At 37.5% G+C, this 26,828-nt stretch overlaps 2 protein-coding genes across 5 annotated transcripts in view; both read left to right on the top strand.

Annotated features, from left to right (window-relative positions):
- Nucleotides 1–26,828, top strand: part of LOC118271123 (immunoglobulin superfamily containing leucine-rich repeat protein) — a 380,874-nt gene that overhangs the window by 62,012 nt on the left and 292,034 nt on the right. The window lies entirely within an intron of this gene.
- Nucleotides 21,318–22,796, top strand: LOC126910997 (uncharacterized protein K02A2.6-like). Its single transcript, XM_050695707.1, has one exon. The coding sequence runs from the start codon at nucleotides 21,318–21,320 to the stop codon at nucleotides 22,794–22,796; it is 1,479 nt and encodes a 492-aa protein (XP_050551664.1).

Consider the following 26,828-nt stretch of genomic DNA (forward strand, 5'->3'; position numbering starts at 1 on the left):
ACAATAAAATTCCCAGCGATATTCAAAGTTTGAGCCTGAATAAATTTAAAAATGTTATTAAAGAAAAACTGTATAGTAAAGCTTTTTATACGCTTTTAAATTAAAGACTACTTAGATGATAGTCAGGCTTGGGAGTGAGCCGCTATAATGTCCGCACAGGTCATGTTGACATGTTTGTAACACAAGTTACATTTTTATACAATTTGACATGATATACATTAATATCATTCGATATTTTTTTTTTTAACATATTATTTTTAAAATTGTTAGTTTGAGGACCGTGCGAGAGTTTGCCTAGTCATTTCACTTTTAGTTAATTATATTCTGACAGTGTGAGCATTTGTGTGGCCTACCCAAATGTTCTTTTGGTTGGTATTGTTCGTCGGATCATTCAGCAACAGCCGTCAGCTGAGCTAATTGTTACTGACACATGCGTGCTGCCATCTGAACAGGTCCGCTCAAACTGCTGTGGTTCTTTCCTCAAAAGACCACTACAGAATAAACTTGCACGGTTCTCCGACATCTCTAATTGATTTTGTCTGGACTTTAAAAGAGACTATGACCTCTGAGTTTGTTTCGGCATTTCTTCTCAGAGTAGTCGGATAGGAAATGCCGGCCTCATCTAGCTATTTGAAATATTGACGTGTAAAAGTGTTATTTTATAATCTATTTACAGAAATAAATATCATTTATCATTTATCATTTATCATTTATCATTTATAATTTTATAACTTAGAATTTAAATCAGTCCCATAAAACGGTTGGTGTAAGTTTCCATTAACCGTGCAGACTAAGAAAGTAAGATTTTCAACTGTACCCTTTTGTGATAAAGTCGAGAATCAGTTGTAGGTATTTGATATTTAGGGTAGTTGGATGTGCCGGTGTCTATATTAGAGTTTATGAGCCAAACCGAAGGCGTGAGGCTCATGAAAAAATACGGCACTAGATTTTTATTAATGAGAGCTCTCATAATGATAAAAGGGTGCAATTATAGGAAAGTGACATTTTATTCCTAGTCTTATTTAGTGTGACATCGACTATTACTATTAAGTTTGGCGTTTTTATAGGATTTTGCTCATAGATTTTATTAGAATAAAAAATGTATTGAATCGATCTGATAATGTATGTTGGCAATTTAAGCATGCGAGCTATTGCTATCGATTTACCCTTGGTTATGAGTATGTTATATTTCTTGAGATAATTCTCATGTATTTCGCATTACCTACAGTTTTTCTAGCAAAAGAACTAAGAAACATAACTGCCCAAAAAGTAGGTATGCTTTGACCTACCTTTCCTGCCGAAATCCTTCCTAAGACCGTCCATACGCTGAATTCTCAAGTTTTCTTACGTAATATTAAAACGAATTCGTGGCCGCCACTAAAAATATTTGAGGCCGCTTTTCGTCGTTCCTTGGTCTTTGAAAAAAATATGTATTACGACGCATAGTTCAAGCGTTTCTGTTGGCACGCTAAACGTTTGCCAAGTACGGTCGGCGACAAAAGCCTTAGAAGATATTTTTGAAGATATTTTTCGAGTTTTTCGAATTCCGAATAACGGAAGAAAAGAAAGCTATAAACGTCTGACCAAACTTGATGTTCTTTATATATCGGCCCATTCAATAAAAAAAAAAAAAAAAAAAATCTGAACTTAAAAGACATTGTGTTATAGTTCATTTTCAATATCCAGTGATGACTTTGCGGTTTTTGTTTTGTGAGCAACTATTATTGTAAGTATAAAATTTATACTTTGATGTCTCTAACATTTTTATTATCTAAATTGAAAGGGATTATCTGAGGTATTCTACATTAGGCACCCGTTTAAATGGCACCTAAGCTAATGGCACCGGCGATGTTTCACTTACGGCATCTATAGGTATTTTTCATGGCAATTTGTCGATTAATTTTTAATTTTATATTTTATTCCACATTTATATTTTATTGCACCTGCGTATAAGCAGGTGGAATACCTCGATTTTTTAACATTCATGATTAAAAGACATAAGGCCATAATATATTACAGTTAATAGTTACAGCCTACTTCTTTACGAGTATGTACTGGAATTACGCTACTTCAAAGAATTTAATTTTAATCAACAAAAAGCGTGGGTATCAAAAATTACAAAACAATTTCTTTATTTCACAATAAGAGGATTTCATTTCATTAATATTAGATTGCTATTGTGTTGGTATTTAAGTTCATTATTGAATGTCTTCTTTTGTCTGACGAAATTTTTGGAACTTTATTAAATAAAGTTTTCCTTGCGACTGTACTCGACTTAAATTATTCAGAAGCATTATTTTTAGAACTTTTTAGTTTTCCCCGAATAGGATATTATGCGGTAGTTTTGTGGTTTATTTTACTAACTTCGTTACCTATTCAAAGTTATAATGAAATTGGATTTTTTTTAAACATTACCCGTATGAAAACAGTACCTAGTAACCTGTGTAAGAACTTCACCAGAACGAAGATTAAGGCGGAGAATAGAAAAAACCGAATTTGTTTTCGTGACAAACAGTTTTGTGGGAGCAAAACGTATTTAAAATTGTGCTTTAAGAGTATTATCTTTTAAGTCTATTATAATAATAAAAGTAGGCACGTGATAATATCAAGTAAAGCGGCTTTTTATATGAAAATAGCCGTTGTATCGTATTTCAAAACAAAAGTTGTTCGCAGCTGCGGTTGGTTGCCTGGGGCTAAAGTTTTTCAAAAGAAGCGTGCGGCCACCAGCCCTCACTGGCGATCGCACTATGAATATTGTTCTACTAAAAAATATGCGTAGTTTTTAGTTTTTTTCATGTTTTTGTTCGAAACAGCCAGCCAGCTATACTTTGGCCAAACATTTTTATGTTTATTTTTTATATTCGCTTGATGGTAGCCGTTTTCGTAGATTTTATGTGTAAAGTAATATTTGATCAGTGCTTACGTTTTTTAGTCCCTAACCTAATGTGCTATGATGTACATATAACGTCTATAAATTATTATAAACACATTATTGATGAATGAGATGATATCTGTATCATCACGCCCCTTATTTCCGAATGGGTAGACAAACATATTACGGCACTACTTTTCACTATTCGTGTTATAAATCCCAAGTATTAGGAGGTGAGTTTATTGCCAGATACTGGGCACAATTTCAGAAAAACCAAAAAAAGTCTAGTAAATACGTTGTCCGAACCGGGAATCGAACCCGAGACTCCTGGTCAGCAGTGGCACTTACAATCACTAGACTAACGAGGCAATAGGAGACATCTATTATCCCGACTCATCCTTCAAAGATTCCCATTTAATAAGATGTGATTCTGTGACGACATACAAAGGAAAATTACGTTTTCTAAATTAAAATTTCATAAACCCTAATAACATTTTAAATAACAAATTAACAAAGAAGATAGTCTTAAATAAAAATCGTTTTTTAAATACAAAACACTACCCAAGAGAGCTTTAAGATGTTTAAAATTATATTCTTTTTCTTACAAATTAGTGAGTACTACCCTAAAATTGTAATTGTCTCTCCAAGTCCTATCTTAATTACAGTGATTGCAGAAGGTACTTTTGTAGATAAGAAGATGGTTGATGATGCTTCTTATGGCCCCAAATCCCTTTATTGCACTTAAGATAACGTAATTGGTCCAAATTGGGCTTTTATTATTTAGATTTAGGGTCCTTTTTGGTTTGGCGTTTCTTTGCTGGTCAATGTCAACATTATTCTGCTTTTTTTTAAGGGGGGAAAATCATCCAATGGCTTCTCTCGCCCTGGGCGGGGCGAGAAGGAGTGTCAGACTCTTACTGACTAAAAACCACCCCGTTCGTACTCTTGCTTTCGAGCCGGAGCCCCGGTAACTTGCTAGGTAGTCAATCAGATTCACAATACAATTCTTGGTTGCATTGTTGTTATATTTTGAAGTTGTAGTGACTTGAGAAAGATAGACTGACAGAGGCTAATTTCACAACTAATCAATAGCTCTTAAAAAGAGTACTCCCCAATCTTCCAAATCCTCCATTTCAGGGTTGAGGATTTGGGGATTAGGAGATTAGAGAAAAGTAAAGCGACGCACTTATAAAACCTCTGGTATTGCGGGTATTCATGGGCGGCGCCGATTGCTTACCATCAGATGATGAGTCTGCTCTTTTGCCGGCCTAACCTATAAAAAAACTTTTTATTATATAAAAATACTAAACATTCCTTTTAGTTTTAGTATTCTGCTTACGCCTTTGCAGGTTTGTTACCATACTTTACAACACATGTACAGAAGATAATGCTGTAAGGTTGTCAATTGTATATAGAGAGACACATACATATGTATTTCATTCCACGAATACACAACAAAACATTGAACTATACATAACCAGTATAAACTGACCCTTGAAACGGTGGAAAGATGATACAAAGCGAGACCATGATACACTGGTTTAGTATAGCTTGATCTGCAACCAAGCAGTGTAACAGTACAATTGTGTGAAACTTTTGCACGATATGAAACTACATATATATACATATAAAGTCTGCAATCTGTGTGTATGTCTAGATACAGACCTCGTGTGGAAGTCTGGAATATTTGTAGTTTATTTACAAAGCTTTTGTCCACAACTTATATCACGTAGTGACATGTTTTATATTTCTCAAAGAGGTTGAAGAGCACAATACTATCGATACCCATTTCTCACCAGCTATGGTATAAGTCCTATATTATATGAAATGGTAGCGACATGTATAAACAAAATTAGTTATTTTGATCATCATTAGCAATCATTACCTAAATTCAAGTGAGAGAGAGCCACCCTTCGGTACGAATCAGCCGGCTCAACTGGAGTGATACCACGACCTCGCCGAAAACCGATGGGAAACAACGCTTTCGTCGTGTTTCGTTGTGTGAGTGAGGTTACCGTAGGCCCATTTTCTCCCATTTCTGATTCCTGATTCCCCAACAACCCTTAAATTCCTAACCCCCAAAAGGCTGGCAACGCACTTTTATTGTCTCTGGTGTACATAGGCGGTGGCGATTGCTTACCATCAGGTGCTCCGAGCGCTCGTTTACCGGCTTATGCCATAAAAAATTGACACTATAGAACTTCGAAAAGATCCTAACAGTTTATCTAACAAAATCATAAAAACCTTTCCATAAAATTAATTTTTAAAATTTTAATTGTTGTACTCAAAGACATTTAATTATTACTTAACGTAATCCTTAGCAATTGTTTTAGAACAAACTCGTTACCGTACCAAGCAATAGTTTAAGCAATCATCAAATGACTACACTTTAAAAGAAAAAAAAAAACTAAACAATCTAGATAAATATTTTAAAGGTTACACTCATACCTAAAACTCAAAATCTTCTAAAAGCATTAGCAATTAGCGTACTTATTATTCAAATACGTTTGACTAAAGTTAGGGGCCTAGTTGAGCCCCGGATTATATCCGAAACGCCTTGAGCTAGGGTTTCGACTGACACTTGTGTCCAAGCCGCCTTGACACAGTAATCTGTCTAGTGTCTGTCTACCCTACACCGGGCTTAAGTCCCAAGTTTACATTAAAAGTATTGGTCATTCAAACTTTAGGTGATGTTGAATTTAGCTATCGTTGTGTATTCATTTATTTAAACCTTTATGTGAATAACATAATAAAGAATGGTACCTACATAATGCATGCTACACACCTTACGGTTTAACTGTATAGTCGGACTGTACAGTTTTATCTATTCCTGATTCAATTAAATCTGTATAGTTCAACTGTTTACTCTACATACAGGTTTTTGATTTAACTGTACAGTGTATATCGAAAGGTAAACTGTAGGGGCATACTGTCTACTTTATGGTTTAAGACTGTACAGTTAAATCGTAGGGTCTGTAGCGTGTATAAGATGGACTTAGTGCTATAAAATATAGCATTCACTCCCTGTATACACTTTTGTGATGATTATTGAATAAAGTGAAGCATTCATAGACTTTTGAATTTCAAACTTTTTGACTTCAATTTTTGAACTAACTGTCAATAAACTGAATGTAGAATTGCAAAGATAAGTATCAGTATGATTTTAAACTTAATTACGATGTAATTAGATTGAAAATCGAATAAGAAATTTTGATAAATTTCATTTACTTGTGCCTAAGCACACAACTGTCTACCCCTACAAAGTCTCATTGAAAATTATATTTTAATAAAGTACCTAGTCCGCAAATAAAGCAAGTTCAATTAAAATGACAAAACAGAGCCAATTGAAACAAACAAACTGAAGAAGTAACTATAATACATTATTTTGTCAAGGAGTAAAATTTCAAAACTATCTTTCACAAAATACTCAAGGAATTTGAACTTTTAGTCTTAGCACGCAGAGTTTAATTTTGAAAATGAAGTACTCTCGCGCTAATATCATTATTTGAGATGAAACTAAATTATTTTCTGTTCTGTAGGAATAGAAGCGAAATAACTTACAATGAAGCTAAATATCTCCGTCTTTTGTATTTGAGTTTCCTAAAATACAAACAACATTATTTGTAATGTTTTTCATTCTTTGAAATGAAATGGTGGGACTGCGGTTTCCCGGGGGCTCGAAAAACATGGGTAGGAACGGGGTAGTTATTAGTCAGTTACTCTCGCACTCAGAGACATTTTAATGATTACTTAAACTATTCCTTAGTAATGATTTTGTTCCGAAAACAATTGCTAAGGACTGGGTTAAGTAACTATTAAGGACTCTGACTCTCCCTCTTGCCTTCACTCAAGGTGGGAAAAGTCATTGGATGATTTTACCGCCTCAAAAAAAAAGACGTACATAACAGTGTCTCCTTTTTATTACGCTTATATTAGGTCTATATGGAAGGAACTATGTAATAAAATCTAAAAGGCTAAGTTTTACACATATTTCTAATTAGTAAACAATTTAATTATTGCCAATACGCTTATTGTGTTAATACATAATTTTACCATCTAAGGTCTCGAGTTCGACTCGACAAGAATATAATAATTAAATTAATTATATCATATCATCAAAAGTCTATAAGTAGCCACTGCTGACTAAAGAGCTCTTCTCACACGGAAAAGATTTAAGCATTAAGGTTTCTTCTCGATGTTTTCCTTCACCGTTTGTCAGTGGTGTCTAAATAATCTTATAAAGTACATATAAGGAAAAAGCCACTTTAGTTCTTGCCGTTGCTTTCACGACATTAGTCGATTAATGAATGAAGCAATAGGGTAGATGACTAATTTTTATTTTAATGTCCACCTGATAGTTTATTTTAAAATATTAGACACGTGTTTTTTATTTTCTTGCGGATACAAATATTTTCGAAGATGAGTTGATTTGAAATATCGAGTGACGTCACTTATAGTTACATTTTATACGAAGAAATGACATATTTGCTTCCATTCCTAAACATTTTTTCGTTTTTTATATTATCTATTGTTATCTTAAATGACAAAATAAAAAAATATGTGTCTAATATTTCTTCATTACCTGACTGATGGACTAAATATACAGATTATCTTAAATAATACTTGGATTGAAGGTAAAATATTGTGCTCGACTACCACTCTTTTATCCACTCTACCGATAAAGCAAAATAAAATATGTTACCAAAAGCTTATTACATACAAATATATATGTCCTGTCTTTCTATCAACTCGCTGGCATACTGCCATTTACATCTCAGCTTACACGGCAGCTATAAAGGAAAATAAACCTTATTGCTTTATTTGTATGTCTAGACTTCTGTGGTTTATTTTATTTGTGTTCGTAGTAGTGACTAGTCGGATAAACGTTAAGATTTCTTGGTATTTAATGAATGTGGCCATCTATATGTTCTGTTATGTCGTAGGTGCATATCATACCCAGACCAGGAACAATAGTTTATGAATCATATAAAGAAAAAAATGTCGTGGTAGCCCGGAGGTTTAAGAAGTCGTCTTATAATGCATGAGGATGCGCGTTCAACACCCCCCAACGGCAAGTACCAATCTATTTTCTAAGATTAATTAGATACCATTGACAAACGGCGAAGAAAAAAGTCGCGAGGAAACCTGGGCTTATAATTTCTAACTTTGAAATTGCTAAAACGAATTGAGCAAGCGTGGTGATTGATGCTCAAACCTTTTCCGTGTGAGAAGAGGCTATAGCTAGCAGCTTATAGGTGGCCACCTATAAGCTGATGATAAGTATGTATAAAGTAAATAGCTGTACTAACGTTACGCCGTTTATCCCCGAAAGGTTAGGCAGAGGTGCTCATTACGACACGTAATGCAGCTATACAATGTACTTTTCACTATTTGTGTTATAAGGCCCATGAAATAGGAGGTGAGCCTATTGCCATATACTAGCCACAATTCCATACTCCGAGGTAATACTGAGAAATTATCGTTTGTGAATCATATAAATTATTATTCCGTGTTTCAAAGAATTTAACATAACTGTACCTACTAATATTGTACTAACTATATGTATTACTAAACTAATAACTAACTAACACATGAATAACTTGGCAAACACTTAATAATCCAACAACTTCATACACGACTGTGACACTCACTCGACCAGCCGTCTCAACGAGAACCTTGACCGACAAACAACAAAAAGGGTTATTCTCAAAACTTATTCCCACGCAAAGATTACTGGTCGTCTCAAGAGACATAACTTGGGCCATATGTTCCCCTTTTTTTACTATAGTCTTTATGCAGATTCACCCTTCGCTGAGACAGAAAATTATGAGCGAGACAAAAGTTTGTGGCGATGTTATCCTTAAAGCGTGGGTCATAACGTCAGCGGGAGGGTAAGAAGGAGCGTGTTATTTCAACTCTCGTGAGTTTGAGATTATAATAATATATAGAGAGAGTGAGATTATAATGTAAGAGAGAAGGTGCCTGTTTAAATACATTGTTTTTTTATGGGATAAGCCGGTAAACAAGCAGACACAACAACTGATCGTAAGCAATTGCCACCGCCCATGGACACTTGAAACACCAGAGGCTTTACAAGTGCGTTGTCGGCCTTTTAGGGGTTGGGAATTTATGTGTTAATGGGGAATCTGTGATTGGAAAAGGGGGTAACTGGGCCTCCGGTAACCTCACTCACTCAACGAAACACAACGCAAGCGTTGTTTCACGTCGGTTTTCCGTGAGGCCGTGGTATCATTCCGATCGAGCCGGCCCATTCGTGCCGAAGCATGGCTCTCCCACACTTAAGCATATCCTCGCTAGCTAGTAGTGCGACCTGCGCTTTATACTCTGTGTATCGCGTTGAACGTCCCGTTTACCATATTCTGGCCAAACACGGCTTAATGTCTAACTCTTTGTATAGTTGCTAGTTTCTTCGATTTAGTTGCTATTCTCTTTTGTTTTAATGTCATCGTGTAATGCGTTTTCTTTTCTTTCTTGACTCTTGATTTGACTTTTGTTTTTGTTTTTTAACATTTAGGACTTCTTTCACAATGTCTAGATAACGGCTATTTATCAGATAACTTTAAATTAAGAACGTAATTTGTATGCACTATCTGTCACATAAGCTTATCAGGCACTTATATAAAGGTGATGAAACAGACGCTTAATATCAGAAAACCGAAGAATAGTAGTTTGTGTGGCTCAGGGATTTAATCTGAGATCTCTAGCACGACAGTTGCACCTGCGATATGCGACTGATATTTCATTTAAAGAACTTTGTCACTATTTGAATCTTTATAATCTTCATATCTCTATATCTAAGTAATTGTTATCATTATCAATAGTTTATAAGTGGCCTCTGCTGACCAAATGGTTCTTCCCATATGGAGAAGGTTTGAGCATTAATCACCACGCTTGCTCAATGCAGGTTGGCTATTTCAAACTTATAATTAGAAATTGTAAAGGTTTCCTTACGATGTTTTCCGTCACCGTTGGTCAGTGGTGTCTAAATAATCATTGAAAAAGTTACATTGGTACTTTGGTAGGGTTCTAAGTGATGAATAATTTCGAAAGGCCACCACGACATACAACTAATTATTATACTGAATTACTAAAAACTAACTACTCGTACATTTTAGTTAACACCCTTAAATAATAATACTTCTGACTAAACACGACCATATTTAGTTGAGGTTGTACTAATCCTCTTAATACTTGTACGTAGGTAATTCATAGAACTGAATGGTCTATTAGCCTTAAGTATTTTGCTGAATTCAGGGTCAGAGCCAGAATTACCTACTGATCCTGATTAGTAATTATTACAAGTCTTAATAATAAATTAACTGCCTCGTTAGTCGAGTGGTTGCAAGTGCGACTGCCGGACAAGGGGTCTCGGGTTCGATTCCCGGGTCGGGCAAAGCATTACTGGGCTTTTTTCGGGTTTTCGAAAATTTCTCAGTAGTAGTACGGAGTCTGGAATTGTGTCCAGTATATGGCAATAGGCTCACCCCCTATTACATGGGACTTATAACACAAATAGTGAAAAGTGGGTGTACATTGTATAGCGGCATTACGTGTCGTAATGAGCAAAAATGCATAGCTGTGTTCATCACTGCTAAAATTAAAAATTTATGTTTTTTCTCTAAAATCTAGGAATAACCATCGATCTCTGACATTACTTGTAAGGAGTTTCTATGAAAAATAACGATCCATGTACCGATTTAGGATTAAGATAAGAATTAGTAAAATATATTGAGAAACATGAATTTCGACTTTTAAGAACTGCATTTTACGTACATTGAACAGCAGCATTCTCTGATAAACCTGAAATAAAAAATTAAATTACCAAAGCAGTTTTAAGAGTCAAACAAAATAATTTAAATATAAAACCATTTACGAGTAATAGATACAATAAATTATCATACATTTTCATACAACAAAGTTATCTAAGATTCCATGTAGTCATAGTGATAACTTCATATACATATACATAATATTATAGTATATAGTTCAACATCATTTCTTGCTCGCAGTATCTTAATATCAACGGACGGAGCCTCAGTCCCTCACAGCCCCTTATTTTTTGTTACTCCTATAATATTTCAGTTTTTGATAAGTATATCATGAACAAGACTTATTGATCGTTATGTCTGGCTTATAAACTTAGCTTTTTATGTAATAAGAAGGAGTAACAACCTGTCTTTATTAGGCAGTTTATGTATATATTTAGTTTTGAAAAAGTACCGTACCTAAGTATTCATGGTTTAATTGGAATAAATGATTTGAATTTGACTTTGATTTTTTTTTGTATCTATAACTAAAAGTAAACTGTCGTATTTATGTCCGTTAGCTATTTGAGATGGTTTGACAAGTTTCGAGGCAGACTGGGGTTCATAGTCATGAAATTAGTCGGGCTTTCTCAAATTATTATGTGATACAACTTTAGGGAACAGAGAGTAAAGTTCCCTAAGAAAAAGAGGATCCTCCGACCAGGCGAGGTGATCATGCCTTGCGGGCTTTCTGCCCAATATTTATGACGTCATCCGTTGATTTGTTCGTCGATAGTCTATGTGTGACTTCTTACATCTATCAAGTGTCACTTGTCAGGTGTCGCCACACAACGAAACACAACGCAAGCGTTGTTTCACGTCGGTTTTCTGTGAGGCCATGGTATCACTCCGGTCGAGCCGGCCCATTCGTGCCGAAGTATGGCTCTCAGATACTTACCATACATTATTATTGTAATTTAACCTTTGACTAGTATTTGATATATTGCCAAATACTCCAAAACTGAGTAAAGGCTACCTTTGAGATTATTCCGAAAGATTATGTTTAAAGGTCACTTCCATACTTAAAGTAATAACAAGTAATGGTTGAGCTAACATAACCTATGACCATTTATTGTACTTCTTACTTAGAAATTTATAGGGTTACTTGTAATACCACCTAATTCTTTCGGGAGGTACAGAATACAACTAATGTTAGAGTTCAGTTTGGTGGTCCGAAAGTGGATAGTTGCTGAGATATTTGGTAAAATTTTTGGTTTTGGTTCAAAAATCCCGACCTAACTATAAAACTTCAATAACTAAAAAACCTAGAGGTTTGATTTAATTTGTTTCATTTTGTATCAATTACCGATATATTAATAAAAATGTAATAATACTAAAACAGAATAGAAATACTAGGGCAGAAATATCATTCGTTTTAAAATAGCAAGTCCTAAATAAATTCTTATCAAATTTTAATTTCAATTCTTTCAAATCCAAATACGATTTATAAATAACAGTTTTATTTCAGTTCAAAAGGAAAAGTAAATTAGATTACTTCAATCGGAGTCGAGATTACGGGTACTCTATCAACTTCCAGCGTTTCAAGGGAACAACTTTTGTCAACTTTTTAAAAGGACAATTTTCAAGATGACTGGCTACTTTCTACTGGCGATTAATTTTCAAATACCCAAGCTTCATGTCTCTTGTGTTCAACCTTGAGCATTTGACATTTTTCCCCTTATAATTTCCTTTAAATACTTTCTTAAGCTTTTTAGGATTTTTTTTTTTTACCTTTTATGATAGATTAGAGGAAAATTGTTCTGATGTAATACCTCATTAGACTAGTTAGCGAGTAAAAGTCAGTGAAAGTATAATTTGGATTTTGGACTTTCAGAAATTGCTAACAATGACTCTAGTTTTACATTTAATTATGCATCTCTAGATAGATAGATACATACAACAATCTTATTGTACACCATTCCTTATACATACAGAAAGAAAGAAAGGATATTACATCAACATCAGGAGCTTACAAGTGACCATTTCTGACCAAAGGGCTCTTCTCGTACGGAGAAGGTTTGAGCATTAATCACCACACATGCTCAATGCGGTTTAGCGATTTAAAACGAGTCAGTGAAGTCTAAATTATCTTAGAAAGTAAAGTACATATAATTCGGAAAAAAATTAGATTGGTACTTGGAAGAGAACGTCTTAACACGTTAACCGCCACGACGGTGACTGACCCCTTAACAGATGATTGGCCTTCAACAGTTTGTTTAACCTAAAAAAAGATATGTGACGTCACATCTTCAAATCTGCGAAGAGTTTATCCTCTGATCCACCTACTGATAAAGGATATAACAAACAAGTCAACATAATAAGCACTAAGGTTTTTACTTACCCTCTTATAGAAAAAACGACCTTAAAGACAACAATAGTACCTATAAATATTTCATCTCAGAACACAACACTAGAGTCCTCATCTATTCTTAGCACAAAGCCCAAAGCGAATGTTTCAGAAGTTTCTAGAACAGAGTAGAAAGTTCTTTGCGTCTTATTGCAGTGTTGCCACACTGAGAGACACGGCTTTGCACTCCATTCGTGCTTTATACTCAGTACTCACTCAATCAAAATATCGCTTTCATTAATTACATTAACTATGATGAATGGAAATCGTGCTATTATGGTGTTTTGATGTAATTTATTCGTTTATTATGATAACGTTTTTCTTTAAGTCAATGCGAGTACCCAGATAGTATTTTTATGCTCTGTTAGGTACTGAGTTCAGTAAAGTATTACTGATATAAAAAATGTTAATTTTGACTGTTTTCTTTTTAGAGTAAATCACAAGAAGAATAATGACTGACGAATGCCATCTGTGGTAGAGATTAGCAGCTGCTATACATTAGTTAATTTTTTTTTAAACCGAAATGGTGCTATTCCACCACAGATGTGCTATGTAAGATAATGTGCTAAGCTGTGAAACTATATGACAGATTTCACTGATACTAAGCCATGTAGCTGTGCGAGGTAAATGCGGTGCTCGAGTATGCGATGTATCGATAGTAGGGAAGTCATCCATGGCACACACCTTTCCATACAAAAAACAGCTTAGGTGAGTCCGTTTCCATCAGCGCTATGGTATGTATCCCAATTAATATGATTGGTGCACATAACATATCTCTATTGAAAAAGCATCCTAATGCTGTTTAATGTGTCAAGTAAGGTAAATTAGCCAATTCGAAAGTCATTGAGGAAGGTCTATTCAGCAGTCGACGTCTTGTGACTGATATGTTTTTATGTATTCACCATCAGACCTATAGCTTAAAGGTAATGCCTAAAGTCTAGGGTTAAAATGTGGAGTACCACAAAACCATCGTTTATCCTAAATTTTACAATACCTATCCCTAAGTTCTTTGAGAACAACTTCCCGTAGTCCGTCTAGAGACTCTAAAGGGAACAGATTAGGGTTGGCACTTATCCCTTGCTTAAGGGCTACCTGCCTCGTAAATTTAGGGCCCAATCTTAAGGACATGGCAGTTTTTTCTTATCTTTCATGTGAAACGTCACATTTAGGGCTGACGTTTGATGGCCAAACTTATTTTTTGGACATCGTTTGTGGGAGACGAATTAGGTCGTTAGCTTTGGACTTGGGTCTTAAAAGATGATTATGTTTATTCAGGGATGTTATCATATATTTGGTTGAGTGTTTGCAAGTGGATATTGGGTTGATGCTAATATTTCGAAATTGTGTATGATTGACTGGGTTATTGGATGTATGTAAATAATATTTGGGTAAAGAATACTAATGTGGACTCGTTGACAAACTATTTTAGAAAGAAAAGAGCAATAATTTAAGTATAAATATCGAATTGCTTGGAAATACATACATAGGTACATAACCTCACGCCTGTTTCCCATGGGGATAGGCAGAGAAAATGGAACACCAATTGCGACGAATCTTACATACCTCTTTCGCTTAATCAACAGTAATCAGTCTTTTCATGCAGTCAGAATCAAAAAGAAAGTAAAGATAAAAACTGAACTAATATCACTATTCCCAGTTTTCAAGAATTAAAAAAAAACAAGACTTTATACCTTAAAACCTAACCCGGGGTCTCCGCCCCGCCTCATCTACACGTGGATTTCAACTCTATATTCATATAATTAGGGCTTACATTGGCCAGTTCATGTACCTAATTATAATAGTAATATTACACAGATACAAAGCTACACTAAATGACCCGCGGCAATGTACATACACGTGGTGTACTGGAACTTCTAGCATTAGATCAGGGGCCTTAGTCTGCTATTACAATTGTGTCAGAATGGTCGATCACTGAGCAGTGCGAGAGGGACGGAGCTATACAACCTACATAGCTCCGTCCCTCTTGCACTGCTCAGTGACCGACCATTCTGACACAATTGTAATATCAGACTAAGGCCCCAGATCCATGTTAAATGTTTTACTTTGTTACTGAGCGTTCATTTTGGACATGTAACTCGGTTACAGATTATTCTACAATCAATTTTGTTAAAATATGTTAATTGTACGTTAATATGTTAATGTCGTAGTGGCCCGGAGGTTTAATAAGCTTCGGGTGATGGTTCGAAACCTACCAACCACACGTACCAATGTGACTTTTTCCGAGTTATATGACCTTACTAAGATTATTTAGACACACAAACGGTGAAGGAAAACATCATGAGAAAACCTGAGCTTATAATTCAATTATTCGCCGACCTACATTGAGCAAACGTGGTGGTCAATGCTCAATCCTTCTCCGTGTGAGAAGAGGCTTTGGGTCAGTAGTGGTCACTTATAGGCTGTTTATGGGATATTAATAGTACATGGAGAATCTGTTTTAGAATACAATAATTAATATTAACTTTTAACAGTGCACTCCTGCACTATTAGCCTCCTCTGCATAAGACGGCTTATCATTATCTCTATGCTTGATATGTGAGTTGGAGATGGCAGTAAAATGGCATTATAATCCCTTTATCATCTCTTTTAACACCCGCAGGAAGAGCAGCGGTGTCAAATGTATTCTATTACGCACACGATTTTCAAGAAAATATACCAGCATATTACCAAACAACCTTCAACGGTAAAATAATACCGTTACACAAATTTTATCGAAGGTAACAGCATGTTAACATACAAAATTAATCTCCACATGACTAAAAGATCGACAGCAAAACAATAAAACTCCTATATTATTCAGTCCCAAACAAACTAATAGCGTAGTCATTGTATTTTATTCCACAACACGAACGGAGCCACGGACACGCACGCAGTTTATAAAACTATTAAATATTTATCACAACCAATCTCCCTCTGTCATTAAAGCTTCGGTTGTTCACGCCCCAAATATCAAACATTTACTCCACGCATACATTTTCATAAAAAATACATAAAGCCACGGGAACACGGTGCTTATTTATTTATTTAGGTGACCGCAAAAATCAACGGCATCCATCTTTGAATCGCGGAATGACCCTTTAACACAGCAAACGTTACCACGAATACGTTTTTACAGAAAGCGGGGAGAATCAAAAACCCTTCGAGAAATCTAGTAGATTTACTTAAAGCCACTCGTGAATGTAGTAATGCAGGAAGACCGATTTAGATTGTAATCAATGGAATAATAAGGATAAGGAGTGAAGAAAACATTTGTACGCCGAAAGAATCCACTGAGGTTCTTAATCCAATTTCGACGATTGATAATCCGAATTCTTAATGTAAGAATCATAACGTATAATTTATTGAATAAGAATGAAACGGTAATTTAAATATAACGACATTTATCGGAATGGAATTGTAAGAAAGAAAAAGTATAAATTATGTCCCATTATATTGGAGGCGTGACGGCAAGGTAAACTGTTTATTCAAACAAATTCTCAGTTATTAAAACAATTACAAATTCCTAAAATTTCTATTTAATGAGGTTATCATATTGATCGTTCTCCTTCTGTGAAGCAGTCATGTCAGCTAAGGAGGAGACCAAGTGCGTGAGGGAACGAACCTCCTCAAGCCCCAGTCATCGCAAGAGACACTCCGGGTGTCGATCTTCGGCCTCCGTAAGTGCGGGTCTGGGGGCGGCGTGCAAGAGTAGCTCGCCGCCCGACCAGAACTAGACCCGTGCGTACGGCGCGTGCTCAGAGAGCCATCAGACCATCACAGATGGGATCCAGTAGGGCTGATACCGATCCGGAGCTGCGGACTGCCTAGTGGGTTATTGGAGCTCCGGCTCGAAAAGCATGAGTAGGAACGGGGTGGTTTTTAGTCAGTAAGAGTCTGACAGGCGGGAGAAGTAATCGGATGATTTTTCCCCCTCAAAAAAAATCATATTCATCGTAGAAGTATGTGGGTAATTGAAAGAAAAGTGTGAAACAAAGAAATCCAGTAAATCAACGTCTATTAGAAAGAAACGTCCTTTAGAACCTTCATCAAGTGACTAATGAGGTGAATACAATCAATTGCTCTCGCCGAATCGATAGTAGTTAGGGAAAATGGGCCCTTTATTGAACCTTAATATAATTAACCCAAAGGATCGACGATTCAAACCTAATTAATTGTAATAACGAGGTAATGGGAACTAACGATGTACCGTAAGAACATAATGCCTCAGATTACAATGGGCTATTACTCCAGTGGACGTACATTCTGATTGTTCACCTGTTCAATATAATTGTCTGTTGCTATGAGAGAACTTGGTTAGGATGTTAAGGGTGCTTTTCCACCTGATGTGCTATGCTATGTTGCTGTGGATGCGTTTAGCTTCCACTAATCACACACACACATAGCTTAGCAGTAGTGGAAACTAAACTAAGCTAAGTTTTTTTTATATGGAAAGATGCGTGCTATGGATGGTGTAGCATACACGATCATAACGAACATACAAACAGACACACACACAACCATACAACTACACACACTGTCAAACATCTGTCGTCTCGTTCCTACACTCCACGCAAGGTGCGGGGTGGGAGGGGTAGTCAGTACTCAGTCTGCGTCCTACCGCCGCAGAGTGAAGACGTGTTCTAGTGAGGATAGCGAGCCGATATATAAACTAAGCAAATAGTCCATATTTTACTACACACCTATTTCATTGTGGATTAGTGTCTACTACATTTTGGCGACGAGGAAAACTGTAAGTAATTTGTTTGATTTATTTAAATAAAAAGGGAGAAGTTAGGTTAATTAGTTTGGTTTTGTAAATAAACAAAAACATTCTTTCAATGTAAGACTTTTTTAGATCCGTAGCAATTTTTATTTATTTCAACCGCCAATAAAGTAGAAACAAACAAATAGTTACCCAGTATATTATGAACCTACCTTTTATTATTTGTTTAAACTGTTTTATTGCATACCAACGTGTACTTACCTACCATCTTACGAAATAATTATCCATGGTGAAAGATGAATAATGTATCTTTGTTTGTTTACCAACTACTCGTGTTAAACCGGTTGCACCTTAAACACAGGTACATATTTTGATTTGCCTAATGTCCCAGTGATCTAAGCGATATGTGCAAGGTTGCTAGACATGTAATTAAGCACATATACAAAAAAAAAAAAAGTTAAGGTACTAGGTAATTCACAATAAATCATATTTTAATTATGTTAGTACCTCGATAACCGCGCATTACCTGAGCATAATAATGACAAATAAACTTACAATATAACTTGCCTAGTCAACCAAAAGGATGGTATTATGGCAGGCAAAGTTTTAACGTATAACATAATATGTATAATAGTTATTTTAATAGGAAGAAGTAGTACGATTGCGACATATTGTTGTAAACAAAGCCGCATTTTGATATTTATGACTACTTGGATGTAATATGTAGGCTTGCCTGATGAACGGGAGGTCCGGGATTTTGGCTTCTGGTCCCGTGTCCAGTAGGCAATTGAACTATGTTGTCCCGAGTTCCTACTATTATTATATTATGTACTATACTATTATATACTATACTAACTGGCGTTAATTATGTACTGAGTATGTACAAAAAAAAAAAAAAAAAAAAAAAAAAAAAAAAAAAAAAAAATCATAGGGTTCTACTCAGTGACCCAAGTAACATGGCATTGAATTGCGAATAATGGCATTAAATTGCGATGACATAATAAGACTATGCATTTGATTGCGTTAATAGTATTCAAAATAGTGCATTAAATTGCGATGTAAGGAATTGAGCATTAAATTGCGGGCCATTGAGCTAGTAATAAACATGGGAATTTATGAAAAGCATTAAATTGCGTAACGCTATATCCCGTTGTCTACAGGTAAACCACAATGACTCAGGCGGTATTTACTCTTGATAAATTCAGATAAGGTGATATAGGGTCGGTTGCCGATCTGTCCGATGGGAGCGATGGAAACGCGGGTTATACATCTACTTGGAAGCAGCGGGAATAGATACGGAAGCAAAGAAAAGAGCATGTTTACTTCATTTCGGTGGAGCTGATTTACAAGAGGTGTTCTACAATATACCTGGAGCGGACGCAAAGCCAGACGACGAAAACGGCGGCAAAGTATTTGAAATTGCGATAAAAAAATTAGACGAATACTTTGCTCCCAAGCAGAGTAAGGGTTTCGAGCGACACCTGTTCCGTCTTATGCGTCAAGAACCACAAGAAAAATTCGACAAGTTTTTAATAAGGCTAAGACATCAAGCTTCAAAATGCCAGTTCACAAATACAGATGAACATATTATTGAGCAAATAACAGAAAAGTGCTCGTCGGATGATTTAAGGAAGAAAATATTGAAAAACGGTGACAAAATGACCCTTGACGACATCATTTCCGAAGCCAATGTACTGGAGGTGGTAGAGAGACAGTTGGGTGATTTTGAAAGCAAGAAAATTGAAAATCACAGTGTCAACAAGATAACTACGAAGCCGGACAAGTACAAGGGTACGGGAGATAGACAAGACAGAGGTTGTGGCAGATGTGGTAGCATGAAACATTTCGCTCGAGATCCAAAATGCCCTGCAAGAACTAGGAAATGTAATAAATGTGGAATTGTAGGCCATTTTCAAATACGATGTCGAACAAGGGAAGTACAGAAAAGAAAACTAGAACAAGATGAAGCAGCACGGAACAATAATTCAAAAAGAGCCAGAGGAGCAAACAATGTAGAAGAAGCAGCCAATGTAGGATGTACAAGCAAGCAAATTGATTACATCTTCAATGTGAACATTGGCCCTACAGCATCATGCATGATTGGTGGAACAAAAGTAGACATGCTAATAGACTCTGGCTGCAACCACAATTTGATCACGGACAAAACCTGGCTCTCCATGAAAGAAAATAATTCAAAGGTCACTAATCAAAGCAAAGACCCACAGAAGAAGTTTGTTGCGTATGGATGCGGAACTCCTTTAAAATTACTGGGATCGTTTGAAGCGGAAATACGACTAGGGAAGAAATCAGAAATTGCAACCTTTTATGTCATCTCTGGTGGCACCCAAAATCTGCTTGGGAAAGTGACAGCTACTTCCCTAGGAGTCCTGCAAATCAATATACCAACGGACGTTAATAATGTGGAGACGACAACCTTCCCGAAATTTAAAGATGTGCTCGTGGAGATCCCTATGGACGAGTCAGTAAAACCTGTCGCACAACCTTACCGCAGGATACCTATTCCTCTGGAAGCCAAGGTCGAACAAAAGATCGACGAATTATTGCAGGCCGATATAATTGAGGAGGTAAAAGGCCCCTCTAGTTGGGTCTCGCCGATCGTGCCGGTGCTGAAAGATGACGGAGACGTCTGCTTATGCGTAGATATGCGACGTGCGAATATGGCCATCAAACGGGAAAACCATCCTCTCCCGACCATGGACCAACTACTTCCCAAAATGAGAGAAGCTAAACTCTTCACTAAACTAGACATCAAGGACGCCTTCCATCATATTGAGCTCCACCCTGATTCAAGGCCGATAACTACATTTATAACGGGTAAGGGACTTTTCCGCTATAAAAGGATGATGTTTGGCATCAGCTGTGCGCCGGAAATCTTCCAAAAGACCTTGGAGAGGATACTTTTGGGCTGTGAAGGAGTCATTAATTTTATAGATGATATCCTGGTGTATGGAAAAGATCAGGCAGAGCATGATGGACGGTTGAAGAAAGTCCTAGATATCCTAAAAACACACAATGTCCTCCTAAGGGAAGATAAATGCATTTATCGAGTAAAAAGTGTAAAATTTTTAGGACACGAGCTCTCCGAAAACGGAATTAAACCGCTGGACAAATATTTGTCGGCAATCAAGAACTTTAGAGCACCTACCACCATTGCAGAACTACAGAGCTTCCTGGGGCTAGTGAACTTCGTCGGAAAATGGATCCCTCACTTATCTACGACCACAGAGCCCCTAAAGGAGTTACTCCGGCAGAAGGCAGGAAGAAACTCAGATATCACTGACTCCTGGAATGATATTCGGCAAGCAGCTTTTAATAAATTAAAAGCTTCACTTGCTGATATACCACGTCTGGGCTATTATAACCCCAATGACAAGACGACAGTGATTGCAGATGCGAGCCCGGTGGGCTTGAGGGCAGTACTGGTCCAAACGAATAATGAAGGTTCTAGGATCATAGCATATGGGAACAAAACACTTACCGACTGCGAACGTAACCCTTGCGCTGGTCTGGGCTATAGAACATTTTAATATGTTCCTATATGGAAAAGAATTTGATTTAGTTACGGACCACAAACCACTAGAGGCAATATTTGGCCCCAAATCCAAGCCGTGCGCCCGCATTGAGAGATGGGTTTTGCGACTTCAGTCTTATAAATTCAACATCAAATATAGCCCTGGCAAGAATAACATAGCAGACCCGCTATCGAGGCTCTGCAAGCTCTCTACAAACCCACCACAAGTTGGAGTAGATTACGTGCAAAACGTGATAGAACAAGTAAGACCGACAGCTATACCATTGCAAGATATTATGGCACATTCTCGCCAAGATGCGGAGATACAAGCAGTCAAAAATGGCCTTTACAACAATCAGTGGAGTGATCTCACCAAAGGCTATAAACTATTCCAAGATGAGTTGTGTTTTCATGAAGACATCTTGCTAAGGGGGACTAAGATCGTAATGCCACAAAAACTTCGGGATCCGATATTGCGTATTGCACATGAAGGCCACCCAGGCATATGTGCCATGAAAACCAGACTGAGGACTAAAGTCTGGTGGCCAAAATGCGATAAAGATGCCGAGAACTTTTGCAAGTCGTGCAAAGGTTGTGTTTTGGTCTCGACTCCCAATCCTCCCAACCCCATAAAAAGAAGAGAGCTACCTTCGGAACCATGGGTGGACACCGCAGTGGACCTGATGGGTCCATTGCCTAGTAACGATTACATCTTCGTGATCGTGGACTATTACTCTCGATACAAGGAAGTGAAGGTTTGCCGGACAATTACGAGCTCGGAAATCATCAACCAACTGAAAGACATTTTCAGTAGATTGGGTAATCCAGTGTCGATTACGGCTGACAACGGCCGTCAATTTACCAGTGAGGATTTCAAATTATTTTGTTCTGAAAGAAATATTAAGCTTCATAACACCATACCCTACTGGCCCCAACAAAATGGCGAAGTGGAGAGACAAAATAGGGACATCTTAAAACGCCTAAAAATCGCTCAGGCCGAGAAGAAAAATTGGAAGGAGTCTCTCCGGGAGTATATGGTAATGTACAACAGCACTCCCCACTCGGTAACCGGTAAAACTCCTTCGGAGTTATTCTTTAGGCGACAATTCAGAGACAAATTACCGATGATACAAGATATGACGTATAGCTCGGAAGATTTGGAGATGAAGGATATAGACAAAGAATTAAAGGAGAAAGGGAAGGAGTACGCAGATAGGAAAAGGCGAGCAGCGGATAGCGAATTGAACATAGGGGAGAAAGTCTACGTGAAGAATATGCATAAAAACAACAAATTGAGCCTCAATTACGAGCCAACATCACATACCGTTGAGTCCAACAAAAATGGAGATGTAGAATTGCGCAATGATAACACAGGCCAAGTGGTTAGACGAAACATTCTGCACCTAAAACGAGTAGAAGGACTGTGGAAGGTAGCTAACGAGACTGAAGATATAGATGGAGACGATTCAAGCAGGAATGAAACAGATTCTGATTAATTAATATTATACACAGAAAATTAGAAGTAACATAAATTGATAATGATGATTTACACAAATACGAATAATTAATATTACATACAGGAATTACAATTAATACTAATGATTTGAAAATATATAAATAAAGTTGATTATAAATACATAAATGAGTATAAATAAAAAAAAAGAAAAAAATAAGGGAGAGATGTAGCATACACGATCATAACGAACATACAAACAGACACACACACAACCATACAACTACACACACTGTCAAACATCTGTCGTCTCGTTCCTACACTCCACGCAAGGTGCGGGGTGGGAGGGGTAGTCAGTACGTGTTCTAGTGAGGATAGCGAGCCGATATATAAACTAAGCAAATAGTCCATATTTTACTACACACCTATTTCATTGTGGATTAGTGTCTACTACAGATGGCTTCCCAACAATCTCAGTCTGCATCCCCCCGCCGCAGAGTGAAGACGTGTTCTAGTGAGGATAGCGAGCCGATATATAAACTAAGCAAATAGTCCATATTTTACTACACGTGGGATTTCCTATTTCATTGTGGATTAGTGTCACACAAAGAGTTGTGCGGCAATCGAACTGACTACACGTTGTGCGACATCCGGTTGCCCAGCCCGGTGGCTGGGCACGGGCTGGGCAACCGGGCCACCGCTGGCCACCGGGCTGGGCAACCGGATGTCGCACGTGTGGTGCGGTCACCAACCGTGCAAATTTACTTTTTATTTTATGCACTTATTTTGAAAAAGACTGAACCAATTTGAATAGTTTAAGACTTACACTATGACTATGACTAGAGGCATTTAATGATTTACTTAAAGTTTAAGTAGTAGTGTGGCAGTAAAACGTTTAACAATTCAAAATTTGAGATCGAAAAAAGCTAAACAAAACCGCTGTACGGGTCTCTCGTCTCGAAACAACATGGCACCCGCAACTTACATATTCAGTGGGGGTCTGCATCAGTAAAGTCGGGTAAATGAAATATGGTTTTAGAAGTTATAAGGGCACTCACTTAAGGTTTACCCGAAGGCCCCCAACACGTGCAGAACAATGGGACCTTAAGTCCTATGAACAATGAAACTGGGGGTAGCTTTTTGAAGTAAATTTTGGACTCCTTCTCTACTGATTATACAATTAAACCGTGTGTGGAGTGTTATAAATCACTATTTTTATGACCTAAATTACGTACACCTCTGCCTTACCCCTAAGGAAATTAAAGGCGTTGTGTTATGGGTATATTTAACCCTGTTAGGTATGTTGTGTATACTGGTTTCACTGCTTGGATCCTATTGATCGTAGCGTGAAATTGACTACACAAAAATAATTATTCAAATGGGACCAGTAGTTCCGGAGGTTAGCGAGTTCAAACAAACAAACTTTTCAAATTTAAATTATGGTAGTTTAGATGAGACTTAGGTGTAACCAGAAGTGATAATAGTTATAAAAGGAGGCGATTCTATTGCCATAATATCTATACTAATATTATAAAGCTGAAAAGTTTGTTTGTTTGTTTGAACGCGCTAATCTCCGGAACTACTGGTCCGATTTGAATAATTCTTTTTGTGTTGAATAGTGCATTTATCGAGGAAGGCTATAGGCTATAAAACATCACGCTATGACTAAAAGGAGCTAAGCAGAGCGGGTGAAACCGCGCGGAAGTAGCTAGTCTTACATATCTATTATATAAAACTATAAGTCGGGTTTTCCTTCCTGACGCTATAACTCGAGAACGCATGAACCGATTTACATGGTTTTGTATTCGTTGGAAAGGTCTCGGGCTCCGAGAGGTTTATAGCAAGAGAAAAGCAGAAAAAAAGGAAACACAGGCGAAACAGAGTTCGCCAGGTTTGCTAGTATCTTTTAAATATATAAAGCTGAAGAGTTTGTTTGTCGCTATGTTTGAACGCGCATATCTCCAGAATAACGTATCTGATTTTAAAAATTATTTCTGTGTTGGATAGTACATTTATCGAGGTAGGTTACAGGCTTTAAAACTTCACGCTACGATCAAATGGAGCCAAGCAAAGCGGTTGAGACCGCGCGGACCTAGCTCGTAGCTAATATTGGATACAATTACAAAATCCGTAACATATCCTTTGAAAATCCAACACCCCCAATAACACAAGTAATACAGGCTTAAACCAAATAAATTAAATGAAAAGAAACAATTTTATCATCGCTATAAATAGACATGTCTTTACAAATAATTGTGTTTGACAGTAAATAAATTTATCTTCTATTGAGCATCGGCCTATAATATCTCATGACAAGTAGGCGCAGACTATTAATGTCACTGGAAAGGGCTTTGTACGACAAATAAATAAATAAGTACAATAAGGGGAATAGTATTATATTGGTACACTTGTTATTGCTCTTGACTTCGTTTGTCGAATTAAGGAAAAATTATTAAACAATAAATTACACCACTTTTACTATTCTCGTGGGTGTCGCGAGGGCTAAGCGACTGCTGAAGAACTAGCGAATTCTAATAAGTTTTTCCACCAGAGATGTGCTATGTAGCTATGCTACTAAGATGTAATTACTAACCTGTGTTTAAGTGACCGTTTCCACTGATACTATGCTATGTAGTTTTTTTTTTTTTTTTTTTAGGGTGGAAAATCATCCAATGACTTCTCCCGCCTTGGGCGAGGCGAGAGGGAGTGTCAGACTCTTACTGACTAAAAACCACCCCGTTCCTACTCCTGCCCGTCGAGCCGGAGCCCCGGTAAACCCGCTAGGTTGTCCGCAGCTCCGGATTAGGCATCAGCCCTACTGGGCCCCATCTGTGGTGGTCTGATGGCTCTTTGAGGCGCGCGCAGAACGCGACGCGCCGCACGCACGGGTCTGTTTCTGGTCGGGCGGCGAGCTACCCTTGCTCGTCGTCCGCAGACCCGCACTTACGGTGGCCGGAGATCGTCGCGCGATCCCCGACGCCCGGAGTGTCTCTCGCGACGGCTGGGGCGTGAAGAGGTTCTTTCTCTCACGCGCCCCGCCTCCTCCTTAGCTAGCATGACTGCTTCGCAGAAGGAGGAGACGGCATCCCAGTCCCCCTCGCTCCGCACCATGGCTTGTATCAGTGCCGGACGCGAGAGGGCGCCGTCGCCGACCACATCCCTGAGGATACGGCGGTGCTCAGCCCACGCAGGGCAGACCGCAAGCGTATGTTCCACCGTGTCCTCCGGGCGGTCTTCGCAGTGATGACACCCGGGCGTTTCCTCCCGCCCAATCAGAAACAGGAACCTACCGAAGCTTCCATGTCCGGTAAGCACCTGCGTCAGGCGGTAGGTGAGGACGCCGTGGCGCCTCTCTAGCCACTCCTCAAAGAGGGGACTTACCGCTGCAATGACAATGTAGTTAGATTATGATTACGCATATTAGCTTAAACGAAAATTGAAACTAAATCCAACTAAATGAATACGAGTCTCGATGTGACTTGAAACTAGTTGAGTATTTTATTTATTTAATAAATATTGATAAATGATATTTATTTTGCAAATAGGTTACAATGTAACTCTTTTACATATTTTATAAACTTGTGGTACCTACATTTTCCTATTAGTTCACATGAGTGATCCGTATATTTCAATTTCCTTAATACGTCTTATAATAGATTTCATATTAGTTCTTTTAATATTAATAATAGTACATAGACATGTTCCTAATAAGTATACATTATAGACAATTTAATTTATGACTATTGTGTCTAGTATCTTTTGATCGCGGCTCTATGAAAGTTAAATTACTTGGTCAGATTGCCATCGATTTCATTGTTTCAATAGTAACTTTGGTTTGTTTATGGACTTTGTTAATTACTTCGCGCGGGTAGTGTTAGCAGGGTCATAGATTTGTCACCACCCTTTCTCTTGCTGAGGGTGTGCAAGTGCGATTACAGCGCAAGAGGTTTAATTCGTTGGTCTGTATAACTGGGGTTTATTCGCATTTCCGAAAATTTGCCAGTAGTAGCACGCAGCCATATTTTTAAGGGGGGAAAATCATCAAATGACTTCTCCCGCCTTGGGTGAGGCGAGA

Source organism: Spodoptera frugiperda, chromosome 9, assembly GCF_023101765.2.
Source record: "Spodoptera frugiperda isolate SF20-4 chromosome 9, AGI-APGP_CSIRO_Sfru_2.0, whole genome shotgun sequence".
Taxonomy (NCBI): domain Eukaryota; kingdom Metazoa; phylum Arthropoda; class Insecta; order Lepidoptera; family Noctuidae; genus Spodoptera; species Spodoptera frugiperda.